The sequence below is a fragment of the Pocillopora verrucosa genome, chromosome 11, assembly GCF_036669915.1.
Source record: "Pocillopora verrucosa isolate sample1 chromosome 11, ASM3666991v2, whole genome shotgun sequence".
NCBI classification, from domain to species: Eukaryota; Metazoa; Cnidaria; class Anthozoa; order Scleractinia; family Pocilloporidae; genus Pocillopora; species Pocillopora verrucosa.
The window spans coordinates 15210785-15236511 of NC_089322.1; the positions used below are offsets into that span (position 1 = coordinate 15210785).

At 38.4% G+C, this 25727-nt stretch overlaps 2 protein-coding genes across 2 annotated transcripts; both read left to right on the forward strand.

Moving 5' to 3' along the window:
• Nucleotides 1-10219: 10219 nt before the first annotated feature.
• Nucleotides 10220-11438, forward strand: LOC131789894 (allatostatin-A receptor-like). The gene has a single exon (XM_059107077.2). It carries the CDS (start codon nucleotides 10220-10222, stop codon nucleotides 11180-11182), a length of 963 nt encoding a protein of 320 aa, XP_058963060.2. The 3' UTR covers nucleotides 11183-11438.
• Nucleotides 11439-13341: 1903 nt separating this feature from the next.
• Nucleotides 13342-15928, forward strand: LOC131789943 (allatostatin-A receptor-like). Its single transcript, XM_059107126.2, has 2 exons — nucleotides 13342-13497; nucleotides 14320-15928. The coding sequence occupies exon 2, from the start codon at nucleotides 14325-14327 to the stop codon at nucleotides 15273-15275; it is 951 nt and encodes a 316-aa protein (XP_058963109.2). The 5' UTR covers nucleotides 13342-13497; nucleotides 14320-14324; the 3' UTR covers nucleotides 15276-15928.
• Nucleotides 15929-25727: the final 9799 nt, after the last annotated feature.

The following is a 25727-nucleotide window of genomic DNA, read 5'->3' on the forward strand; positions in this document are numbered from 1 at the left end:
GAGGAAGGCGAGGCCATCGATTGAGTGCCGCGCCTCAACTGCTTCGGTTTATATCGACAAAATAGCTGAATATAGATTGAAACTTTAACTCCTTAGCTTGAAATAATGGGGCAGAAAATATCATTTCCAGTGCAAGTTATTTACTTCATGAACGGAAACAGTTCAAAAAGAAGTCATCACGGCTAAACAAGAAACAACACTGATTTGTTTTGACTGCTGTTGAAAATTTAATTTCTTATACCTTTACTAGAAAGAAAGAACCGACGACATGGCTTTTGTTCTCTAGGTAATGACTAAATGTAAATAAACAAATTATATTAAGGATTTTATAATTATTATCAATGTCTGACAGTAATTACCTGATTTGAAATGCAGATTTCTTTTTTTCTAAAGCCAACCGTGACGTTGAATGCAACGACCATTAATGATCGTTTTTCACGTAACAACGGATATCCTTAAGCTGATTGACTACTACAACACTCTTTTCAAAATTTTCCCTATTGTTACAGAATACCATCGTTTAATAACGGTGCTCAACTTAACGTGTTTATTTCCTTTTACTAAAGATAATGTCAAAAAGTGTTTCAGTCTCAATTCTAACTTAATAACTCATGACGTAATATGAGTCAGCAGGGTGTTTTTATTGTATGGTTTAAAACGTTACAGAAAGCTGACTAACCAGGACCACTTCGCCATCAACTGCTCGTTAGAAAGCAATATTATCTAGAACGGTTAGTTCGTACATTTTTAATTCTTATAGTTCTGGTTTTTTATTATAAAATTAATTTAGAGTTTTCGAAAAATGAAACAAATAGTATATTTTGTTCAAATTCACGCATACTTTTTATTGGGTGCTGTTTTTTAGGGCAAATTTCGCGGATGCTGCTTACCTGTATAAAACTTTAGTACATTGTGCGTTAAAAGTGCCTAAAATTAGGAATCTCGTGATATAAGCCTATAGTCAAACAAATGTAAATCTGGCCGACTTCTTCCCCGTAGCGATAATGCCTTTTTTTTTGCTATTTACATAACATTGCTTTTTTCAAAAGCGTGGGGCAAAGGAAATAAACAAAATCTGTCGCAAAAAATGCATACTTTTTACCGGGTACTGCTTTTTATTTTTAGATTCGTGTATGCTAGGTTAGTCTGCATTTAAAAAAATCATTTCATTCAAAAAGTGAAAGAAACCAAAGTGGGTCAGCGCTGCCTCGGATGTAGGAAATTTGCGTTTACTTTTATTTATTGGCCAAAATTATCTATAGCGTTAAAGCCTTTGATTCCAGACTCATTTCTAAAATATGTCACCAGGAATGTTTTTACGGTGATTTTACAACGTTACAGAAAGGGCATTAACAGGGACTACTTTCGATCAATTAGCTGTGTTTTGCCTACAAAAGCGACTGCAATGTTATCTTGCAAAGTTAGTGCTCATTTTTTTCGTATAGTTAGAAAGTAAAATGGAAGAAAATCATTATGCGTCAAAGGTGCCACGAATTAGAATTTCGTGACATGAGCCTGGCCAGACGATTGAAAATACGGCTTTCATCTTCCCTGAAGCGATAAAGCTCGTGTTTGCTTTACAAAGAAAGTGAAAAGAAAATCCGAGAAACACGCTTTCAAAATGCTAAAACCCATGGTTCCTTGTCGAACGAAGGCTAATTCACACTCAACCGCGTGGTAATGACTTGTCATTTCTCGCGATAGCACACGATTTGAAACATGAAATCTGCGGGTCTTATTTATTTTTTTTTTTAATTTATCGTTAACGCTATTATTAGTCTCCACGTCGAAAATTCGTCTGCCAAAAATCCCTTAAGGCATCTCGCCACTGTCTTTTTAGACCGTTGCTAGGGCAGATTTAGCTGACTGTAATCGGTGGTTGTGGTTCTTAATTTTTAACATTAGTTTGGACAGAGTTCTTAGAACGAGATAGCAAGTCCAACGATAATGTAACCGGGGCACGCCTAAAGTCACATGACCCATGACGAAAGAGTGAACGGTTTCCAAGAAGCAAACAGTTTTATGAATAGTTTTCAAAATCAGCACGTTTAACGCAAGAAATCAAGCATGCACTTTAATACGAATAATGAACACACAAAAAAGTGTCCCGTCCAACGGGAATTTTTTTTAGCATAAACTCCTTGTTTTATCTTCATGACATGACTTCCATGCTTGCATTTTAAACAAAACAACATTTCTTTCGATTACTCCAAACAAACATGCTGCATCTTTTTATTGTCGAGAACAGTGCGCGTGTTCGTATGCAGCGGAAGTAGTAAATTATGGCTGCTGATTGGATAAATATCATGTCATTGACAATTACGACGCCGAAAAGACTTCGCTGTTGCTCACGTACGCTTCATTTTTAACATGAATCTGAGCAAGAAGGATAGACTCCCCGTTTACAACAAGTCCCTCCACACATATCAGAAAAGTTTTAACGTGAGTATCGAATGAATATTGAATGTGCGTCTTTACTTTTACCTTTTAATTTGGTAAAATACGCGTTAAAAAGGTAATCGTCTAATTTCGAGCCCGAAATTTAGTTCGAATGAATGAATAAATGTCTTACGCTATAATTTTTTCGGAAAAATAGTTTTCGAAGCCATTTGTTTGATATATAGACAATCGCAGGCGTGCAGAGAGCTTTTCAAGGCTCCAGACAAACCTTTAATACTTACAGTTTGTGTCTAACCATCTTTTGCTGCCTGATTAAAAAATTTCCAACTCAGTGTTCGCTTTTCAGAAAGAGTCTTTCGATGTATCAGCGACTCTCAGCCATGACTGCAGTTCTTTCGTTCTTTTTAGCGCTTTCCCTTTGCCGTTAAAGACTGTCAAATTGAAGCATTTCAAAGTCGACCTCGTCACTCTTCCCATAAAATTATTAATAAAAGACACAGGTAAATATCGCTATTTCTTACAAACTGATGTTGGGACCCCAAAAAATGTGTTACTCTCGCAGATGTAGCACCTGCCACGTGAAGATGTTGAACCGGGAGTGAAATTGCCGATTTGCATGGAGATAACGTAACTTGGAAACGACATATACTGTAGTGAAAGCCATTAATACCAGAATGAAAAATAAGAACAATAAACGTTAGGCACATTCTGAACCACTTGTTTTCTGGTTGTAAAAAGAATTATAGCACTTAAGTGCGATCTTTGTAAGAGCGGTCTAAGGCATTTCGCATTGGAAAAAAAGTTTTGCCTCAAACTTTGCATATTAAACTATCTTTGGTAGAAAGTAAATAAAACCACATTGGTTTCTGGAAATACGTTTAAAAATTTTTGAGAGCTCTTAATAATGAAAGCTGCAAAGGGTTCTTTTTTGACCGCTGACGACATAATTTCCTTCGCTCTAGTGACTTCTAACTTTTGGCGATTTTGTTAGCGTGACAGCAGAGTTATGCAAATTAGTATGTTGGCAAACTCCGACCGTTTATTTTGTTCTCTTCATAAATCTAAGATTTTAATCATTTTAAAGAGAAAAGATACTAGGGAAGAGTTTTTATAACACGCTGTTTGATTCTCTAAACATTTTAAACAGCTAAATTCTGACAAATGACGGCTGATTCGGTCAACGTGTTTATGAGAAACTTTTTGAAAAAATTGGTTTCTGTTCTTTTATATTTGAGTTCAGAGAGCTTAAGCTATTCAAACCTATATGAACATTTCAGAACCAAACTAAAGGATTTTATTTAATGTTTAGTTTAAATAAGGCAGCGATAACGTGATTTTTTGCTCGGAATTCAAGCCTAGCTTTTCCAGGCTGTCAGCCGTGTTTGCCCTTGATGGGAGCAGAGAAATACAGGACTTCAGATCAGTGAGAGGAAATGTCCGAGATCCATTGCAAGGTTTCAGTGCATGCAATAACAGCATTACCGATGCTATACAAAAGCTCTACTCTCATGCGTTCTGGTTCGTCTATAATTTGGAAAAAAATCTTTAAAACCATCGGCACCCTCAGCTACATTATTTTCTAGACCCTGCACTGATCACCTCTGTGTCCTCTTGAACTTCTAAGAATCTCCTCGTGGTTGATTTACCTATCGGTTGAAATTCAGCTTCTTTGTAATGGCCATGTATAATTAATGATGGTACACTTGGCTACGGTGCGCACGACGTTAGGGGTGACAAACTCGTCACCGATTTTAAGTTTGATGGTGCAAGTGCCTCACGCTACGTCTTGACAGCAGTATGGCCTCATTGTGAAATCTAAAAGTAGTTCAGCTGAAGCTGTTCCATACGGATTGTTTACCGCGAGACTTTTTCGATTGGCACTCCGGGCCCCTCAGTCTTCGCTTGTGTTCTTGCCTTCTTTATTTGTTTTTCAAAGAGGTTTTCAAATGACTGATTTATGTGTTTAAGCGCGTTGACTGAGAATCTATTGGCATAATACTTAGGATTTTAAAGAGATCCTTCTGATAGGCGACAAGAGGGGTTTGAAGGCCAACATCGAAAGCTTCCTAACACTTCTGCTGGCCTACGACCGCCTGGAATAATGCTTTACCATCTCTTAGCGCCATGACATCGCACGCCCGCTGGCAAGCTTCTCTAACTTTTTGAACAAACTCAGATTCTAAGGAAAGGAGCATTTTTCCCATCAATCTACTTGGGATTCCAAGTGTGTAATCTTGGGCTTTTGTATAGCGTCGGCGATGCTGTCATTGCACGAATTGAAACTTTTCCTACCACTGATGTGAATTTCTGCTGTTCTCTGCTCCCACCAAGCGCAATCATGGTTTATATCCTGAATAACTAGGCTAGAATCCCGCGCATCGCTGCCTTATTTAGATGGGACTAGTACATAATCGAATTACTGACTGAGACGCTCGTCGCGATGAATTTCACTATGTGTTGTTAAAGACTACGTGCACTTCCTCCTTTTGAGCGAAGTTTAAAAAATCAAAGCTGAAAAAAGCATCAGAGCTAAAAAAAGAAAAAAAAGATATCAGCGCGCCGCCGAGAGCTCTTGGAAAGAGGCACTAACATAAATTTTTTCTTCACTGATATTTTTCGACCTGCGCCACGGACTTCGCCGAAAAAGAGAGACTGTTGTTATCGCCCGCCGGTTACACTAAATAAAAATCCTGTAGTTTGTTTCTGAAATGTTCATACAGGTTTGAATAGCTTGAGCTCTCTAAACTCAAATATGAAAGAAAAAAACCAGTTTTTTTCTAAAGTTTCTCATTACCACGTTGATCGAACGCTAAGTAATAAGATATTCGATAGGTTTTTATCACCTTTTTCGTCACGAGACAGAATCATTTGTCAGAATTTAGCGTTTAAAATGTTAAGAGAATCAACCCTAAAGCTCTTACCTACTATCTATTCTTTTTAAAATGGTTAAAATCTAAGATTTATGAAGCTACCAGTATAAACGGTCGGAGTTGGTTCAACAGAATAATTTGAATAATTCTGCTGTCACGCCAGCAAAATTACCAAAAGTTTGTAGTCACTAAGGCGAAGGAAATTAATGAGCGCAAGATGTTTTTACATTTCTATGCTTTCCCACATCTTATTAGAAGAGATCAACCTTAGTTTTCAATAGTCTGGTATGGACTAGAGAAATATAACCCAATTTCAGAAAGCTGCCTAACGGGTGTTTTTAAATCAATTATGGTGAACCTCTGGATAAACACATATCAGAATTTAAATGCTTTCCAAACTGCTTATGTATCACACAATTAAGAGTACAAACGATTTCTTGCTGCATGTAGTGTGTAACAAGGAGCGAGCTTGTCAACTTTAGAAATTTTCGATGTCGCAAGACGTCAGAAAGGACCTTTTGCAGCTTTGATTATTGAGAGCTCTCAAAACCTTTTTTTTAGTATTTCCAGAAACCAATGAGATTTCATGTACTTACTACAAAAGATAGTTTAATGGGCAAAGTTTGAGGCAAAACTTTTTTCCGATGCGAAATGCCTTGGACCGCGCTTACAGAGATCGCCTCTTAACTCAGTGTTAACTTAAATGTTTATAATTCTATACTATCGAGAGGTGAGGTCGTGTAGTTCACGTAAACGTCAGCTGTAATGAATATGAACCGTCCTATTCACCCATGGAGATTACGCAAAGTATGAAAATATAAAAAGATTAAAATTGTTCATGCTATGATTGCTCCAAGGAGGCCAGGATCAGGGTTCTTATGAAAAACTCACAGAAAGCCACAATAGGAGTCATATTTCTTTTGTTTAAATGAAATCCAAATTGGATAAAACTTCAATGAATACCGGATATAGCAAGCGTAGTTGAATAGTTGTTAATAGAGGGTAATGAGCGTTTTGTGAAATTACTTTACCCAAGTGCAGAGCAGCAATATGGATAACCATTTTCATACCATTATCAAAGCAGTATAATTTTGCAACATATGTTTATTTTGAAGTTTTTCTGTTTATAAGAAAAGGGTATCGAGAGGTATTGCAGAACGGAGGGCTGTAAAATTTTTCTTACGCAAGAAATTACCTCAAAATTCCCTTTACTAATTGTATGTGATATAGGGATATTACGATATTAATATTATACTTGTTACCGTTCTATGTAATTGTGTAAATAACTTTTCAATTAAGCGGCTCCTCAGAGGAACCGAAAGGCAATTGTAATGCTTAACTTCGATTTTAGCGGTCCATGAGTTTCTGTCTTTACTATTACTGTTAAGGTGATCGCATATGAAAAAAATAACGACAGTTATGAATCTCGAGAATTTCATGGTTATAATCGACAATATTAACTTCTCAATCGTTTCTTTCTCATTCCGTTCCATTTTGATATCAAGCTTTTCGTTAGACCTTTGTCAGAGCGAATGACGTTTCGTATGAATTTATTATCATGAGATGAATGTCGCACGCTCTTGTTTAAATTCTCAGTCGAATGAAGCGCCTTGTCTGACGATCACGTGATCAGCGTGCATGTGACAGAAACGCCAGAGGATTGTCAATTGCAGTGTTATTTAGAGGATGACTATATGTCGATCAACATCGGAGTAATAGGGGATGGAACGTGCTATTGTGAATTGAGTGACTCAGACCATGTTTTACATCCTCGAGATCTCGAAAATCAGAAAGACATTATTTACATATCAGTACAGGTGAGAATTTCTCGATTCAACTGACGGATCAATTTTTCTGTCAATCTTATTCCGTAAGGGAATGCATTCAGATTAGTTTTAGAACTCTTTCGTTTCCGAAGGCCTGCAAGGATTAAATATAAATCTAGAAAAATGAACGAACAATCCTCTCTCGAGAATTAACTCATAGAGCAAACACGAGTTCTAGTTACTATTTGTTTACAGTATTTTGTCATGAACAATCGAGCAAATCTGCTCGCGATCGAGGCATCGGTTTTGCATCACTGAAAAAACATAGATACTACTGGTCTTCAAACAAGCAATGGCCAGTCTCAACCTCTTAGCGAGATTGTCGCTCGTGTGAGTTCAGTGGACTTCTGATACAGAAACCTTCGATATGATAGAAGAACCCCCTCGTATGAAATGACGACTATTTTAGCCTCCTGATTGTAAACATACATGCGGTATCAAAAAAGCCCCTACATAGCCTACTCCGGTCTGCCACAACGGCAACGTTTACTTCCAAAGGGCACATAACGTTGCTAATATCGGGATTTCAGTCGACTGAAACTTGAATGACAAGTAGCTTATGGGTGTTAAAAGCATAATACAATTGTTGACTTGTAGAGAGCTCTGAACGCGACATTTATGCAATACCCAACTTAAAAACGTCTTTTGATTGGAGGGCTGAACATGTCGCGAGTCGTGAATTAAAATACACTTACTTTCTCGGATAAACAAAATTCACTAAGCCCCCGGGGAAACAACGACTTGACTTTCGACTCTCACATGATGCAATGCCCAAATTAAATACGTCTTTTGATTGGAGGGCTGAACATGTCGCGAGTCGTGAATAAAAATACACTTACCTTCTAGGATAAACAAAATTCACTTGGCCCCCGAGGAAACAACGACTTGACTTACAACTCTCACATGATAAGGTCGTTCACCGTGAAACCGCAGCAAATACGTGTGCCAGCCTGCGTATAAAAATTACCTTTTGCAGTCATTTTCGAGTTGGGATGTATGAGAAACACTTTAAAAAATTAAAATTGAAGTGACTGGCCCCACAGGAAGCAGTGAGGATTGCTTTACCTTGCCCTGCCAGGGCAACAAAACTCACTATATCCCTTGGAGTCGGTCATTAGTCACTTATTTTACCAACTTTGCCAGGTGTCTGCATTATAATTGTCTGGAAGCGAAAGTAAACACTATTAGTAGAGTAGCTAGAGGGCAAAAGATGAGAAAATAATTAGAGCAATAAATAAACTAAGTGATGAGAACACGAAATACGATTGTGTTGTTTTTCAAGGATTTGAGCGCTCCGACTTAGCCTCTTCCGATCACTTTTTCACGTCTGCTTCTGATTAGCTAAAAAAACTTTAGTCACACTGATCCATTGTACGGCTTGTTGAACATGATTGGTACTCTCAATGCGAATGAGACAAATCTAAATGTTTATCATTGTGGCTGGTGAATCTTTTGCTTCAGATATTGAAATCCGACATACTCTAATTTTAATGCATCTTGATACCTTTTCAAAGCGAAAACACACCTCAGATGAGGTATAGGTAAGCGATAATTTTAAATTTCAGGCACGATAGTACAACATTTTCAACACCGAAAATCTATTAAGCAAAAATTTAAGGATCTCGTCGCCCAAGAATTAGTTAAGAAAGTTTGTTTCTTAATACACTACATTAATCGCAGTCATTATTGAACAGCTGCCTCTACTCTGTACTGTGTAGTATGGTTGTGCATCTTACACATTTTTAAAGAGGAAACACACCTAAGGTGAAGTATAGGTAAGCGATAATTTTGAATTTCAGGCACGATGGTAACATTTTCAACACCGAAGATGTCTTAAGTAAACATTTAAGGATCTCGTCGTCCAAGAATGTAGTAACAAAATTAGTCTTTAAATAGAGCCAATTGTTTGCAGCCATTCTTGACCAGCTGCCTCTTCTCTGTATTGTGTAGTATGGTTTTGCATCTTAACACATTTTCAAAGCGAAAACCTCCTCAGGTTAGGTTTAAGTAAGCGATAAATTTGGATTTCAGGCGCGATGGTAACATTTGAAACACCGAAGATCTATTATGTAAAAATTTAAGGATCTTGTCGTCTAAGATCTTATTAATAAAATTCGTTTGAAAACAGAGCACATTAATCGCAGCAAATGTTGGTCAGCTGCCTCCTTTCTGTACTCAGTGGTACGGTTTTTCTGCGGTTTTCAAGGTTCTTACATTCTCTTCCTTCAAATAAAAGGTCATTCGGTTTTATCAACCGAGTTGCCAATGTACATTGGCCACCGTAAAGATTTGCTACATGTACCATTGTCTCAAATATGTCTGTTAACTCTGTTTAATCAATTTTAATCAATGCGACCTACTGATATTAATTTTTTCATTTTGAACTGGGCAATATCAACATCTGCTTTAATAAAGATCCCAAACTAACGAGAAGCATCATATTGAATATGAAAGCGATTTCCGCAGTAATGAACATTACTTTACCAGTAGAGAAAAAAAGGCCTGACAAAAATTAAGGCCCGCACGAGATTTAAACCCATAACCTGTGCGACACCGATGCCGTGCTCTATCAACTGAACTAACAAGCCATCTGTGAGCTGGTCATTATGTTGTTTTATAATAAGCCCGTGAAGTTGACAATAATCCGCGGTTCACTAGGATGATTTTCGTACATTCACAGTCATTGAAACATTGTTAACTGCTCTAGTGCTCAGCGGGACCATGAATTGTTTCCTGTTTTTTTTTTTTTAATCTCTCTGAATCATACTTTAGAACTTGCCTGAAACGCCATTAGCGCTAATCATTGATTTATTGAAGAATGAGTCAGACATTATCATAACAGTGTCGGTAAGAATTGGAGATACTCTCTAGCTACGAAAGATCACAATCATTTTTCTTTTTATAATCCTCATTTGTCAATCCTAAACCATCCTTGTTCATTCTCTTTGTTTGTTATCATCGTTTTAGATATCGAAAACCTCGCATGTTTACAATGGTTGGTTATGGTTTACTCTCATGGTGATAATTAAAAAAAAAAAAACGAGTCAGTATCAGGCTGAACATGTTGAACTACAATGTTAAAATCAACACTGAAAAGTTGTTCGTTTTTTTCACCCACAGAGCATGGAATTAACAACAGAACTGGGTTTTACCATAGCGTTTTCTATATTCATGATCTTGGCATTGTTTGGAAACCTGTTGCTGATATACATTGTCTGGAAGAAACCTGAAACGAGAGGTCTGACAAGTTTCTTGTTCGTCAATATGGCCGTGGCCGATCTACTAGTTGCAGTATTTCAGATTCCTATCTCCATGGCTCATTTTTACGCAACTGAAATGACTGGTGTAGCCGGTGACCTGTTCTGTAAGTTTTTTAACTACATTTTGCAAGTGTCGATGACAGCCTCCATTCTCAGTTTGGTCGTGATGGCATTTGATCGATACTTCGCTGTCATACACCCTTTGAGGCGAAAGATCTGGTTCCGAAGATCCAAGGTAATTCTACCTGTCATTTGGGTCCCATCCTGCACTTTAATGGCGGTAAATTTAGTCTCTTACGAGGCTCATTATGGGAAGTGCCTTTATACAGAGAAGCATATTTCAAGCGTTATCCTATTTACCTACTTACTGGTCATCAACTATGTCTTGCCTCTCGCCATCATTTCTGCCCTTTACATCAAAATCGCGAGGAAAATATGGTTCCACGAAATTCCTGGTCAAAACGAAATCTCTCGAAACCTGGCAGATGATCAGATTCCTAAAAGAAAAGTCCTCCGAACGCTCATCATCATTGTGGTTGTTTTTGCAGTCTGTTGGTTGCCCGCCCAAGTGCTCCAAATGGACTACGTGGTGACAGCAACAATAAGATGGCATCCTGCAGTCATCTATTTTTCCTCTTGGCTCAGTCAGGCTAACAGTGCTATTAATCCCTGGCTCTACATCCTGCTCAATGGTAAAATGAATGGAGCTTTTCGCAGAATGATCCGAGGCCAAAGTGTGAAAAGCAAGGCATCCAGCAGAACCAGCCAATCGACCACGGCCGTGAGCTTACTCAAAAATTCCTTTCTTGACAATTCCGTAGTTTAAGGGATCAGCGCAGCGCTCTACTGACTAAAACAATAGAGGATTGGGTTTAGCCTTAGGATATATGTAGGTTTGCGTGATTGTGTTTTCCTCCTAGTAAATAGATCGATGCTGCAACAAGAAAGTGCCTTGAGATTGGTAAGGTCACTAGATCAGTCCTACAAGAAAAAGTATTTAAGATCATCACATAACAAGTGTAAGGGATCTTGATGTTCCGCCATAAGATTACAGGTTTTCTTAAATGTATTACCCTTAAATAGTTAGCTGCCGCCGTGAACAGAGCTCCTAAAGACCATAAGGCAATACCACGGTCATCAGATCTGGTCTATGGGACATTTTGTGAACAGTACACCACAATAATTAGCAGCCTTGATGGCACTTGCATGAATGTATTTACCCCAGATGTGTGTTCGTTGCCTTTATCTACCAGTTCGAAAAAAATATTAAAGTGAGTTTGTTAGTAGTCCTGGCAAAATCCTTCTATTTCTATGAAGTAAAAAACCCAAGAGAACTCACATTTATCCAGTAGTAGATTGATGGTAAATAATGATATCTGTGCTTCTCACCGGAGAATCGCTTCATGGTAGAAGCGATTGCAGCTTGTGGTACGCCATTCAATCGTCACTTTTTGTTTTTGAATTCGTAGTGGGATCCAGCTGAAGTTGATAGCTAGTCAATTTATGCGACAAGTTTTAATTCAGGTATGTGAGGCACCGAAGTACATGTTTTGTACACTGAGTACTTTTTATCAAAGAGGAAAATTTATTTCAATCTGGGTGATACTGGATAAAGAAAGAGAACGGACTAATCATGGAAAAGGTTAGAAAAAAGAGAAAAAAATAGAAAAGCATAATCAAGATACGTTAAGTCGTGGTGGGTGGCAATGTATAAATGCAGTTGCGAAAAGAATGTATCTCATTAGTTACGTTTTCCTCCATATTTTCTAAGTCTCCTTTCATAAACACGGCGGTAAAACGTCTACGCACCTGCGAATGTTGTAGAGGCTCTATGAAATACTTTCAGAGTCTTCAAAACCAAGTTGTCTTTGAGATAACTACTCGAGCAAGCAAGTAGCGGCGTTCAAAAACCGTGTAAATTATTTTATAATGTTCAAAATAAGTGTTGTGAAAAATTGCATACGAAGTATCGAGTTTTCCTTTCTTCTTCCTTTTTTTTTTATTTTCAGATTTATATGAAAAGATCAATGTTTTTGTTTTTGTTTTGTTTTTTTTTTTCGCATACCTGTGATAACACTTGGCGATTTAGAAGTTAAACTTGTGCGATTTATATATGTCAAAAGACTTTGATTCGGGGATTAATAAATCGGTAGTCGACAAATTTTGCTATTCCGTAGGTAACAATTATCTTATGCATAGAGAATAGGAACGGTTAAATGATTGTTCAACACTTGGCGCCTCAGATACAGCATACTGCATTTTGTCGAAATTTAAAAGAAATTTAACTTTCCAAATGCGACTGAAAGGCGACAATTTTTTAAAATAAAAAATGACCCACCACAGCGTTTGACTCTAATATTATCATTATACTATAATTAAAGCTAAGACTGACATATTTAAGTTCTCTCCGTAACACAATCAGTGAAAGGTAGAATCCTAATGGCGAGAAATATTTAATAAAAAGCAACAGTTAGAAGTGAGTTCCCAGGATTATGTTTCGGTCAATTCCATTTCAACAAAACAAATTATAGCTAGATAAAAACTTATCATAAAAAATGTTAATGGCGAGAAAAATTAAGTAAAAAAGCAATAGTTATAACCAAGCTCACAGGATTATGTTTACGTCAATCCATTTAATCGAGAACAAGATAGATTTGAAGTTATCATAGGATTTTGTAACGAGGGAGAAAAAAGAGAATTAAAAAATAAATGGTAATCATCGTGTTGTGGTCTCACTTCAATACTTTGTATTCCTCCCGGTCTAGCATGAGTTCTAGTTGGCCATGTGGTGAGAGAGCTTTAGTTACAAATGGAAAGTCTTCAAACTCACAACTCAGACAACCAGGCTGTCTAATTTTCGTCCCATATTACCTTCAAGCTAATGCATTCTAATGGTAACCAAAACGTCAAATACGTAACATTTTGTGGTTTCAGATAAAAAAGCGTCACGTTGGTGGAAAAATCATTTTAACACATTGCCTTTTGAACAAGATTAGCGATTCGGTGGATTTGTTGTCGTCCGCACTGCTCCTTAAATTCGGAAACGGAGAATTAAGCCTTTAAAGACAGATTCGCTGTTCTACACAACTCAAAGAAAAGAAAAGAAAAGGAAAAGCAATTTTGCTTCTCCACTTTCAACTGGTAAGTAATTTATTATTTATCGCTGACTGTTTTTCCGCCCTGAATATTGTACGATCATCACACGATTTCGCTAACATTATCTAAAAACCTAAATTGTGATATTTCTTAGAGAATGCAATTTTATTGCCCTTAAGATCTGTTCAAATATGATTTCAAACTAAGCCATCGGCTTTTGAGATCATGATCGTGTATCTCTTAAATAATTCATATGAAAGGTTTAAAAACATAAACAAAAGGGGAATAAAATGTGTTAGCGGTCAATGATCGGAGGCACTGAGAGAAAAAAACCTCTGAAAGCAACATGCAAGTTCTACATTGATCAGAAATATCTTCAGTTTGAGAAAAGCTTCCAGAAATGAGCTAAAAATTAGTTAAACAGGAATATCGCGGAACTCTTTCAACTTCTTTCCATTAAGCTAATATTTTCAAGGCTTATTCTTACAAATGAAGGCAACATCTGGGAGTTGAAATGCACGAAAATAATTTAAAGGTTTCGACCTTTTAGACTTAGGATTTAGCTCGAGGAAAAGGAACACTAATGGTTTTTAAATATTTAGGGTGCTCGTCTTTACGGTTAAGATAATTGGAAATCGTTTGAAAATACCTCTACGGCATTGGTTTAAATGAAACAATGAGAAAAAAGTTATAACATTATACCAATGGAAGCAGAAACAGGAGGATTGACTTCCTTGGTGGCGACTGGGGTCGAGTCCAGACCAACGACACTAGGCTAGGACGTAATGAGAGCAAAACTGTAGAAAAAGTTATCTGAGGTTGGGAAAACACCGTTGTTTAAATTTTTTGTTTTCCTCCTTCATTTAGAGAACATGGAATTCACCGCTGAAGTAGGGTTCACCATACTTTATTTCATAACAATGGTCGTGGCGTTGCTTGGCAACACGTTGCTGATATACATTGTGTGGAGAAAGCCTGAGACAAGAAGTCTGACAAGTTTCTTGTTCATTAACATGGCAGTGGCTGATCTAATGGTTGTTGTTTTTCAGATGCCAATTAACTTCGTTAATCTGCATGTATCAGAAATTCCCTCCGAGGTCGGTTACTTTTCGTGCAGATTCCTTTACTACCTCGTCAACATTACGATGACGGCGTCCATCTTTAGTCTTGTTGTCATGGCATTTGATCGATACTTTGCCGTTGCACATCCTTTTAGGCAAAGCATTTGGTTCAGGAAAGCCAAACTAAGTATTCCGTTCATATGGATCTCATCAGTAGCTTTGATGGCGATCACTCCTTTTGCCTTTAAGCTGGAGAATGGACGGTGCTATTTTGCAGAGGACAAGATGCTTCCACTGGCCTTCTGGACGTATCTCCTTCTTATCAGTTACATACTTCCTCTCGCTGTCATCTCTGTTCTGTACTTCGCAATTACCCGCAGAGTATGGTTTCACGAAATTCCTGGGCAACAAGAAAGCATTCGAGACCAGCCACAGGGTCAAATCCCAAAGAAGAGAGTCATCCGAACGCTCATCATCATAGTGGTGGTGTTTGCTCTTTGCTGGCTTCCCCTTCAAGTATTCCAAATGGACTTCGCGGTGCGAAACATGCTCACGGACTGGCATCCCATTTCTATCTACTTCTCTTATTGGCTCAGTCAGGCTAACAGTGGAATAAATCCCTGGTTATATATCGGCCTGAATGGAAAAATGAAGGCAGCCTTCAGCAAAATGATTCGATGCCGCCAAGGAGAGAGTGGTCGGAGATACAAGGCATCCACTTCAACTTTACCTCGTGAGTCAGCAGGAAGCACACGTTTGTAGTCCAAGTTGTGAAACCAGTTCGAAACCTGCAGAATCAAGTCAAGCCTAGTGTAGATAGCGTTATAAATGCTAAGTTGTGTATATACTAAAGAAGGTTTCGAGCTGAAGTCATCATATTGCAATAGGTGCTAAAAGCTACAGTAAATTACGGCATAGATATAATCAAATTTATCTGATTTGCAAAATCACCTTTAGCTTCTGTAAGATCTAAGCGCTTTTTCATCAGTTTTAGAATTATTTATTTTTTCTTTTCTTTTCTCATAACGCCTTGTTAGTGTTTTTTGTTCAGTTTGTTAGATTTTTCGTCAGTTACACTTTCAGTTTTGCACGCTTTCATACCACACGTAATTACCCCAGTCCTCTTTTCATTTGCATGAGGACCTATAAACCCAGTTTCTTTATAGCTTGATCGCTTTTTTTCTCCGTGAGTTTCTTCCGAAGTCATACTAAGCGCGGTTTTCTGATTAAGAAGTCTCTATCATTTAGTTATTTGCAGTTGCAGTTATTTTTAGGCGCTATTAATTTTAGTATTTTTCCGTTTCATTTTGTTTGTATTTCTTTGTTGTTGTAATTTTTTTTCCATCCTATGTGAGTTACCTTTTCTCCACCTTTTTTAGCTGCAGCTTGTTATCCCCTTAGCTCGTTTAGGTTTAATAAAGTCAGTCATAGAGTAACTTTGGGGTCTTGTCTTCGCCTCAGTCCATTAAAACACGCTCAAAAAAGAACTCGACCAGTATACCGCCATCCTAATCTCATACTTCGTCAATAATGCACGAGAAGTGGGGAATACAGATCTTTGCCGCCATATGTTAATGCAAAAGCTTGTTTACCATCGCAAATTTCTCTCATCCTTAAAGCTTTGATTGAAATCTTTTCCCTGTATTCAACAGGATCAAGCGTTTCTTTTGGACATATTAGGCAAAGTATGTCAAAATGAAGCCTATGTTACAAAGAAAGCCTAAAACAGGAGAAGCTGGTAAAAAAAAACAAAAAAACAAAAACAAAACAAAAACTCATTAAGCGGCTGCAGACCCCAAGTGGATACGGACATGACAGGTAATAGACATTTTATCTACAGAATTAAACTGAAAGTATCTTTTCTTACTTAAGGGATGACCACCTTTAAGTAGTTATAACATCATACAATATCCCTACCTGTTACGCATCCATTATCGTGAGTGGTTTTACAGCCAAAGGTACATATAACAAGTCATTGAGACTGGAGTAAGTAGCCTTACACCTGGTGAGAAAATAAAAATGGTTTAATTTCACACCTTTAAAAGTATTTTGACGATGTAATGATATAAAAGAGACATTCGCGTTTAGCTTATGTCATAAATCAGAACGTGTCCTTGATAACCGGCCGGTATGACAGACATTGTGCAGGTTTTCTGTGGTTCCAAATATTTTCAAAATTCATCCTACATTTTTAACAGAACACAATTTTAAATCGGTCAAATCATGAGGTGAGATGCATTACGTGTATTTGATGGGGTTGTCGACTCTTTTCACAGACTAACTTTGTATGATACTACAAATCTTGGCCCAACTACTTTGCTTTTTAGGACGCTGTTTCGCAATTTTGGTCAGAGAGGATGTTGAGGAAAATTTGCCTGTGAATAGATAAAATAACAGCTTGCTGGGGGAGATCAGTGATACAAAAGAGCCGTACGGATTGCAAATGACGAACTCGTACAACTTCGGCCGACTTTAAAGTTACTTATCACGTTTACATACCTCGAGGGTCGTCTTGCTTTTCATTGTCCTCCAGAAATAAACCTTGTTTAGATTTCTTTTCAGGCCGGGCAGGTTTTCTCTGTTGCAGTATTCCCATCACATTGAAATAGAATTTTAAGTAAGAGCAGCCTCGTCCATCAAATTTAAACTTGAATGTGTCGTTTACACCCTCAGATAACCAGTCCCGGACACATGTATAACTAAACCGGAGATTACTTTTACAAAGCTCGATGGGATTGTTTATCATGAATATCGGGGGAAAAATAGAAAGATGAGGGAAACCAAACCTTGTTGGTCAGTTCTTAATGGAACATTTAGCTTGCACTGTAAGTCCGTTGACAGTGGGCAAACTCTGGAAAATTTTCGGCCGCCATGTTGGATTTTTTAAGGCGGTGGGAAGTCGGCGAGAGGAACCAATTTCTACCAAGGGGGTGTTCCAGGGTGAGATGAAGGAGGGAGATTGCTCACCTATGCACGTAAAACTTTGGGCAGTTCACACGGAGTAGATAGCTTGGTTATAATGGAAAAGACTCAATCTGACAAAACACATCAATTAAATCAACATTTGCAGCACGCTAATTAAATTGACGTGTATTCTGGAAGATAACTTGACTGTATTTTATTGAGTGCTGGATGTGAGATATAAAAGTGGACGAATTCATTGAACAAACCCTACAGAGTCTCAAACTGTTGATTGTTAATTGTAAATTGTCTTCGACTACGGAAAAACAAGAGTATGCTGCACACGTAAATACATAGAAAACGCGAGAAGGTTGCGTTGCGTTTTGAAACGTAAGGGAGGGGGGATGGGAGGAGGGAAAGGAGGCTCATTAGACATCGAGCTATATATTAACTCCACCTTAACTTTACAAATTTTCTTTTGTTTAATTCGTTGGCTCAAGCAAATCTCTATGCAGTGTTCACATTGCCCAAAGTATCCGTGATCGACTCTTCTGACATGGGGACTCATTTTTTGCTTTCTCCGTCGCTCGTGAAACGACTAATATAAGCTATATACATCCCTCTATGCATAATAGGGTGGTTCGTAAAAATTCACTGAACACATCATTATGTCCGCCGCCTAGGGGATCGAGTGGCTTTAGGGCAGCTCTGCTTTTCCTTTAATTATATTATCTAATTATTAAACCGATTCATCGTGCTGAAAATTTGTAAACTTTTCCTAACTTGGAGAATTAAATTTTGCTTGTTAAACTACACATAGTGTTTGGGTGATGCCATAATGCTGTGATCTACCACTAAAAATTCCTTACAAGTATATCATGAAAATCTCCAGCCACAGGAAATAGCAATACCTTGCTCATTGCAAAAATCGTCTATAAAATTCCTAGATTCGCAACTGCAATGATGAAACATCATAAATGTTTCCGTCGACTGAATCCAAAGGAACAGTACCGCTTCACTCGTCCAGGCTTTTGCGAAATCTTTCATTCGTAATTCGACATAAGCATGCTGATCTTATGTGGGGTGAATCATTTATTAATCACTAAGTGCAAGAGATATTTTAAACTTCAGTTTATGATATCTTGCTATGATGATGGTATCTACTCTCAAGCTAGTCCACAAAGCTGTTGTTACAACAGTTCAGTGGGGCAGGTAACCGAGATCCTGGTCAAATCAAAGAACTTTCCTGCCATCTAAGTTTTTGCTAGTGGGAAAACATTGACAAAATACTTTCTTTACAACTCAAATAAGGGGGTAGCACTGCATCCCAGTGCAGACCAAAGTATTGGGAGTTTTTCAAAGTGGCAAAAATAACAACCTAAGCAAAAACGCTTCGGGAGTACTTGTCGGTAATAGCTACACAGTTATGGCCAACAGGTCTACAGTCACAGAGTGCAAGCAGGTCGAACTTTTCTCTGTGTCATAAACGTACATCTTTGAATCTGGGTCTTGCGTGAGCGCCACGTCATAAAAACAGCGCCACACTTTTCCAACTTGATTAAATTTTCTGTCAAATAAGGCCATTAGGGTCGTACCACATGCACTTTCCGGGTTACTGGGATATCTTTCGTTACAGAGTTGATCCCTTTTTGCCTGTATTACAGCGTCTAAAAAAAGAAATACAACATCATTTTAAAGATTTTGCGTCCCCTTAAGAGTACGTCGAGAGAAATCTGAGATCACATTGGGTTAATTCACTTCGTCTTTTGATTGGAAACTCAGGCGACCTTCTCAACCAATTAGCTGCAATTCTACAGCCGTTAGTGACTAGATCACTTGCGAATTCGCACACTTCAAGCTCTTTACTTGTTTTTAAATTGAATTCTTACCACCATGTTTTGATACCAATCTACTGCCCTCTAGTTGTCGTATAATTGATGCCTTCCCCCTAATTTTTGCTATCATAGTCCAAAGTGAACCGTACAACCTTAGTCTCTGTTGGTTTACAGTTAAAATATTATTTAAAAAAAAATGAAAAAATTAATCGCTTTGTAGAACTATCACGCAGATCTCATTCCCACCTGCCAATGAACATGACGAGGGCGTGACAACTTCTATATTTCCATAAAAGTTCTTCCTAAAATTATACCAAGCAACTGCATCTCCATTCCATGCTCCACACCCTCTGTACATCTCTTTTATCTGTTCACCAGATTGCGCAAAGCTCCATACATTCACCCTACTCATCGTCCCTTCAAAAGACTGAGCAGTTTGAAAGGAACCGCCTTGAGAGTGAACAAAACATAAAATGTCGTGAGTTGAATTAAACATACATTTTGATTGGTTCTTAGAGGACAAACGCAAATATGACGTTACCAGCAAAAACTTCTGTTCATTCATTCATCAGTGATACACTTTTTTGCTCTTGCAATAGCCACATTTTAACGTCATCTGTGATCTATTACTGAACACATGTACGGCAAGTTAGATTTTATTGACACAATCATAAGAAAGAAAAGCTGAAATACCATGAGAATCTTGCTCTTGGCCAAGAATGAACTTCCCATTCCCGTCGACAATCAGTCCGGTTGCGTAATTATCGTTGCACCTGACAGAAACGCCATTGTGATACACACAAAACTTTCCATTTGAGTTTTTCCAGGTCATGCAAACATGATGCCAGCCATTGTCGTGTAAAGGATTACTTAAAAATGTTTCTCTAAACAAGGAACACGGGGAACAGAATTATTAACGCTCAAATGTACCATCAATCTTCATATAACTTATCATATTTCGAACTGGTGACAATCATTTCAAGCTTAGCTACTCCTGAAGAGTCTACCAGTTTCTTTAATACTTATAAAAAAATTCGACACTCGAAAGATGAGTAGGTTGTGTCGGGAAATCAGTTAACTATTTTGCTTCATGTACAGTATATTCCTCCAGATTTCCGGTTATGTCTCTTTAATAACCTTCGAGCGTTTCCAATCCATTTATTAAGATGCATGCAGTGTACAAAGGACTTTACTCAAAATACACCGACAAAACTCTTCACCCTACTGAATTTTATTCCCATGGAAGTTTTGGTGCCCACTCTTTCGCATTGTTACCCATGAAAAATATGATCCGTAACTAATAACTATCAATACAAACAGGTTGTCGGCTCATTTCGTCAGGGTGACTACAAGCAATCTGAGGATAAGTATGGAAGACATTCAGGCTTGGATAAATTTGAATGACAGTGATATCAGGGGTTAAACTAAGGAACGCGTCCTCAAGCTTAGGAAAACAAGCTATGAGAGATTTAAGACTTTAATAGATTTAAGGCTGTAATACAATAGCAGAAACAAAACACAGGGCCTTCTGCTTTTAGCCAGCGAGAAATTTTTGAACATTTCAGCCGTGACTTGTGATCTGTGACTCGTGGATTAGAACTGCAGACAAAATGATAACATTTGAGCTAAAGTATCTGATTAACCCACTAAGTTGAGTGTTTGAGAACTCAAGCCAATCAACTGTTATTGTAGACTACGGAATTACTCGCTTATTCCTTTTCATGAAACTACCTTACTCTCGACAAGCAAATATCACCTTAGCTTTTTAAAAAAAAAAAAAAAATTAATAACATCGAAACATTGAACGTGTTTAATAAGGGGCATTGGAAGAGTGACCACAATCAGAATCAGTTTTTGTTCCCTTTTACCGTTACCGTATACGTCATCCTTTCACTAACTGTTTTGGATGTTAAGTATGATCAAGACTCCTGTGTGACGCTTATCATTTGTTACTTACTTCCAACCGCCTGTGGCGATTCTGGTCCATAGCTTCGCTTCTGAAGTTACATAGCCCAGTGTGAGGGCTTCATTGTTTGCAGAGCTGGCTGAATAGGTGAAAAAATAGTGGATGTTTTCGGCAGAACTCGAAAACATTCCCCAAACACAGGCAGTCAATGCCGTAAGTGACGGCATCGAAGTGTACTCAGCATAGTTTGCAGTCGATTTGGAATTGAATTTCAAATCAAAATCACTCTCTTTGGCTGGAAAAAAGAGACAAGAATCATTAGCAAACACAGTTATAAATAATGAAAAATCATCAGTTTAAATCACTGTTTAAGAAAAGAAAAGAAAGAAAGAAAGAAAGGAAAGAAAGAAAAAAGAACAAAAGTGATTATTTGTATCAATCAGTGTTAATATGAAACAATTGAAGAAATTTCAACCTTTCCAGTCGGATCAAATCGGATCTTGACGAGTCTTACTCGGCAAAAGAGGCTGACCCCGACTTGAATAAACTTCCTTCTCATAAACGCTTACAAACTTTTTACTTTAAAAGGGTTCCTTTCATGGTGAGTCAGCCTAGTTTGCAAACCAAACAGGCTAACATAAAGAGGCACTTGGAGCCGAGACTCAGACTCATTCCTACCTGACAATGAACAAGTTGAAGGAGTAACGACATCTATATTTCCATAAAGGTTGCTCTTGAAATTATACCAAGCAACTGCATCTCCATTCCCGGATGATCCACACCCTGTGGACATCTCTGCTATCTTGACGTCAGTCATCACAAAGCTCCAAACATTTACTCCGCTAATCCTTCCTTCAAAAGACTGATATTCTTGAAAGGATCCTCCTTTAAGAAGAAAGAAGAAAAAAAATAGAGGATTTTTCAATTCTGATTGCTTTAGTCTATCACCCACGACACAATAACTCGATGCCATGCCTATGAGTGCAATACCGAGGTCATAGTAAAGTGATTACGAGAGAAAAGCTGGAGTACCGAAAGAGTCCTGCTCTTGGCCGACAATGAAGTTCCCATTTCCTTCAACAGTTTCACCGGTGGCATAGCCAGCAAAGCACTCGATCTTGATTCCGTCAGAAAAAACACATCTCGTTCCATCCAAATTTGTCCATGTCATGCAAACATGGTGCCAGACATTATCATGCAACGGTTTTCTTAATGTAGCAGATCTAAATGAGGAGGATAAGAAAAGGAATTTATTTCTGTCATTTCTTATTATAGGAATGCTCATTATCTATCACCAGAGGCAGAGGATTATGGGATGGGATCACATGACAAATGATATTCAGGGGGAACGGAGGGGAGGGGGGGGCGCGGAAAATCAGTCATCGATTAATAGCCAATGAGGGGGAAGGTGGAAATCATGCAATGTTACAGAGAGTTACAAGGGGGGTGAGAGAAATCAAGTAAAAAATTCTATCGTGACATAGTAAAAATTCTCCAGCCCCCTTCCCCCCCCCCCCCCCCAGGAGATAAGTTATGACAGGTTCGTGAGTCTGATTAAATGATGCTTCCTATGGCGACTATTTGTGTTTCCTCATCAGATTCATTAAAAAAAATTGAAAAAATGTTTGATTGCGTTGTCACCAGAAGTCTCTCCAGTCAGCAGACTTAGAGTTACTTTCCCTAAGCAGTGCTTCTACCTAATAGGAAACAGAAAACTGTCTGGGATACCTGACGAGTTGCTGGTGGAGGGGAGGGGAGGGGTAGAGTGGGTTTGGGCTACCCTGAGGCGGATTAGCATCGCATTCATGGGATAGTAGCAATACTTCAGTTCACTTCATGCGACTAAATTGATTGATTTCCAAAACAAACTTTCTTCTACCCTATTGCCTCGATCAAGAATGCTAATTGATGGAAAGGAGACTTAGGTTAAAAAAGAGGATTGGGACAAAGGGCGTTATAACTACATTGATATATTGCTGATTCAGTTTTTAAATAGTGGGCCCACCGTCACTTACTTCCAACCAGTTGACAAGATGTTAGTAATGATTCTCTTATCTCCAACGTGATAGCCCAAGACAATGCCTTCATTTTTGGACCTGGTAGCAAAGCTGAAGAAATAACTGTACCCCGTAGCAGAACTTGACAGCTTTCCCCAGGCACAGGTAGTCAATTCAGTTAACGACAGCGTGGAAGCGTACTCCGCATAGTTAGCAGTGGACTTGGATTGAAATACCAAATCAAAATCACTCCCTTTTTCTAAAACTAAAAGAAATTTAAAACCAACAGAAATTAGTAAGGAAATCAGTTGATAGACAGAGAGACAGATAGACAGACAGAAAGATAGACAGATAGACAGACAGACGGACAGACATAAAGATAGACAGACAGATAGACAGATAGACAGACAGACGGACAAACAGAAAGACAGGCAGACAGACAGAAAGACAGCCATACAAACCAACAGATCGTCAGAGAGAAAGACAGACAGACAGACAAACAAGTAAATAGACATAGGCAATTTGCCGCGAGACCTTACCTACGTCCATAGTTACGGCCTAAACTGGAAAGCATAAATCCTGGCACGCTGCCAATGAGCATAAAAGGAGATGTCTAAAGCACTGAGGAGCTCTTAAATCGCAGACATGTTATAAAAGTTTACTCTCTAGAATTTAATATTCCATTTGTTACCCAACAGAGGGCAGGCCTCAAAGAGGACTCTAACTAACTGTTTCCCCCAAAGTCTCTGTAAAACTAGATTAACAATTTACAAATATTGACGTTCTCGTTCAATTAGGGCGATCTTACCTGTGAACGGAATGGTGGACACGTTTTCAACTGATATGTTGCCATGAATCGGTGCATTTCGTATGTTTCTCCAAGAGATTAGGTCCCCAATCTCTGCACCTGGACTTCTAAATAATGCAACTATCACATTCTCATTGAGCACTCTACTCCACATGTTAATTTTTGCCAGCTTCCCACGGAAGCTGTATTCAGGTTCATAGTCTCCGTCTATCGATTTCAGGCGCTGCCCGATACGTATACTTCCCCCGCCAGGGATGCCAACGCCGACTTTGTGTTGTGATAGAGCGCTTGTCAAGATACCATCCTGGAAAAACTGCAGTTTACCGTCCTCGTTTGTCCATGTGATACCTAAGTGATGCCAAAGATCATCGACTGCTAATGGTATCTTGTGGCCGTAAGGGGATTCACTAAAAAGAAAAAATTACATTTGAGTTCAAATCACGTTCCTTCGTTCTGGGTTGACAAACAAAGAGACAGTTGGGACAAGACAGACACACTGACTGATTAAAAGGTGATAGGGAGGGGGGGGGGGTGGGGTTTTATAAGATGATTTGGTTTCATCAGCTTATTTGATAATGTAAATTGGCAACCGTACAGTTTTCATAAATTGACATGCCGAACATAAGCTCATCGTCAGAACGAATACAGGAATTGTGGGTTGCATGTGTTTTATAAGAAGAAAATGGACCTACGCTTTTGGTGGGACATTGATATGCAGGCAGCTTAACATACAGACACACTTTCGAAAGATCGATAGACAGACAAATAGACAGATAGGGAGACCGAAAGAGAGACGAACAGACGGACGGACAGACAGACAAATAGATAGACAGACAGACGGTAGGGCAGACAGACAGACAGTCGGACAGACGAACGGACGAACGAGACAAACCGAAAGGGCGGACAGACCGGCGAGCAGAAAGACGAACAGAGAGACAACAAGATAGACAAACAGACAAGCACATGGATGAATGATCACCTTGACAGCCGAAGTAACACTAAACTTACTAGTTTCTTAAAAAACAGAAACTCTTAACGTATTAACTACATACCTATTTAGAGTCATAATACGTAAGTTCAGAGCTCCTTGTGCGTGACCTCGATAAAGGAAGAGTGCTTGTAAAATGTCTGCCGTCGAGTACGAAAAAATTGCTTGAGCCACACCACCGTCATAGCTTCGCTTCATCCAAAAGGAAACAGTAAACTTTGTCAAAAACGGCAACGTGCCGGCGTCTATGAAGTTGCTAATTTTTCGTTCAGGGAAATCCAAGACGAACTGACTTTCATTAACTGAAATAAGATCAAAAAGCTAGTTCATTCAACAAGTTTTCTAAAATCAATATGACTGTCAAATCATTGCTACAACCTTTATCTGGTAGGAATATCATTGGGTTACAACACTCCACGGATTTACCAGTAACGCTGCATACGACGTGAAACAAGGTGGAAATAAGACTAAAAGATCAGAAAGCTGAGAAACACGTTAACACAACGTAGGATTAAAATAGAACAACGACTAACCATTGCAAAAACTGCTTTGAAGTGAGATGATTGTAGCACTCCCATGAATACCATGCCTAAACATTCTCCAGTCTATTACATTCCCTAATTCTTGATTGCATGACGTCGACTTTTTCTCCAAATCATTGTTGTTCATTTTTCTGTCCCACATGTTAAAGGACGCTATTTTTCCAATAAATGATTCCTCTATAAGATATCCCCCGCCATACTCCTTCTGATGCTGACCGACAACTAGTTTCCCAGGGC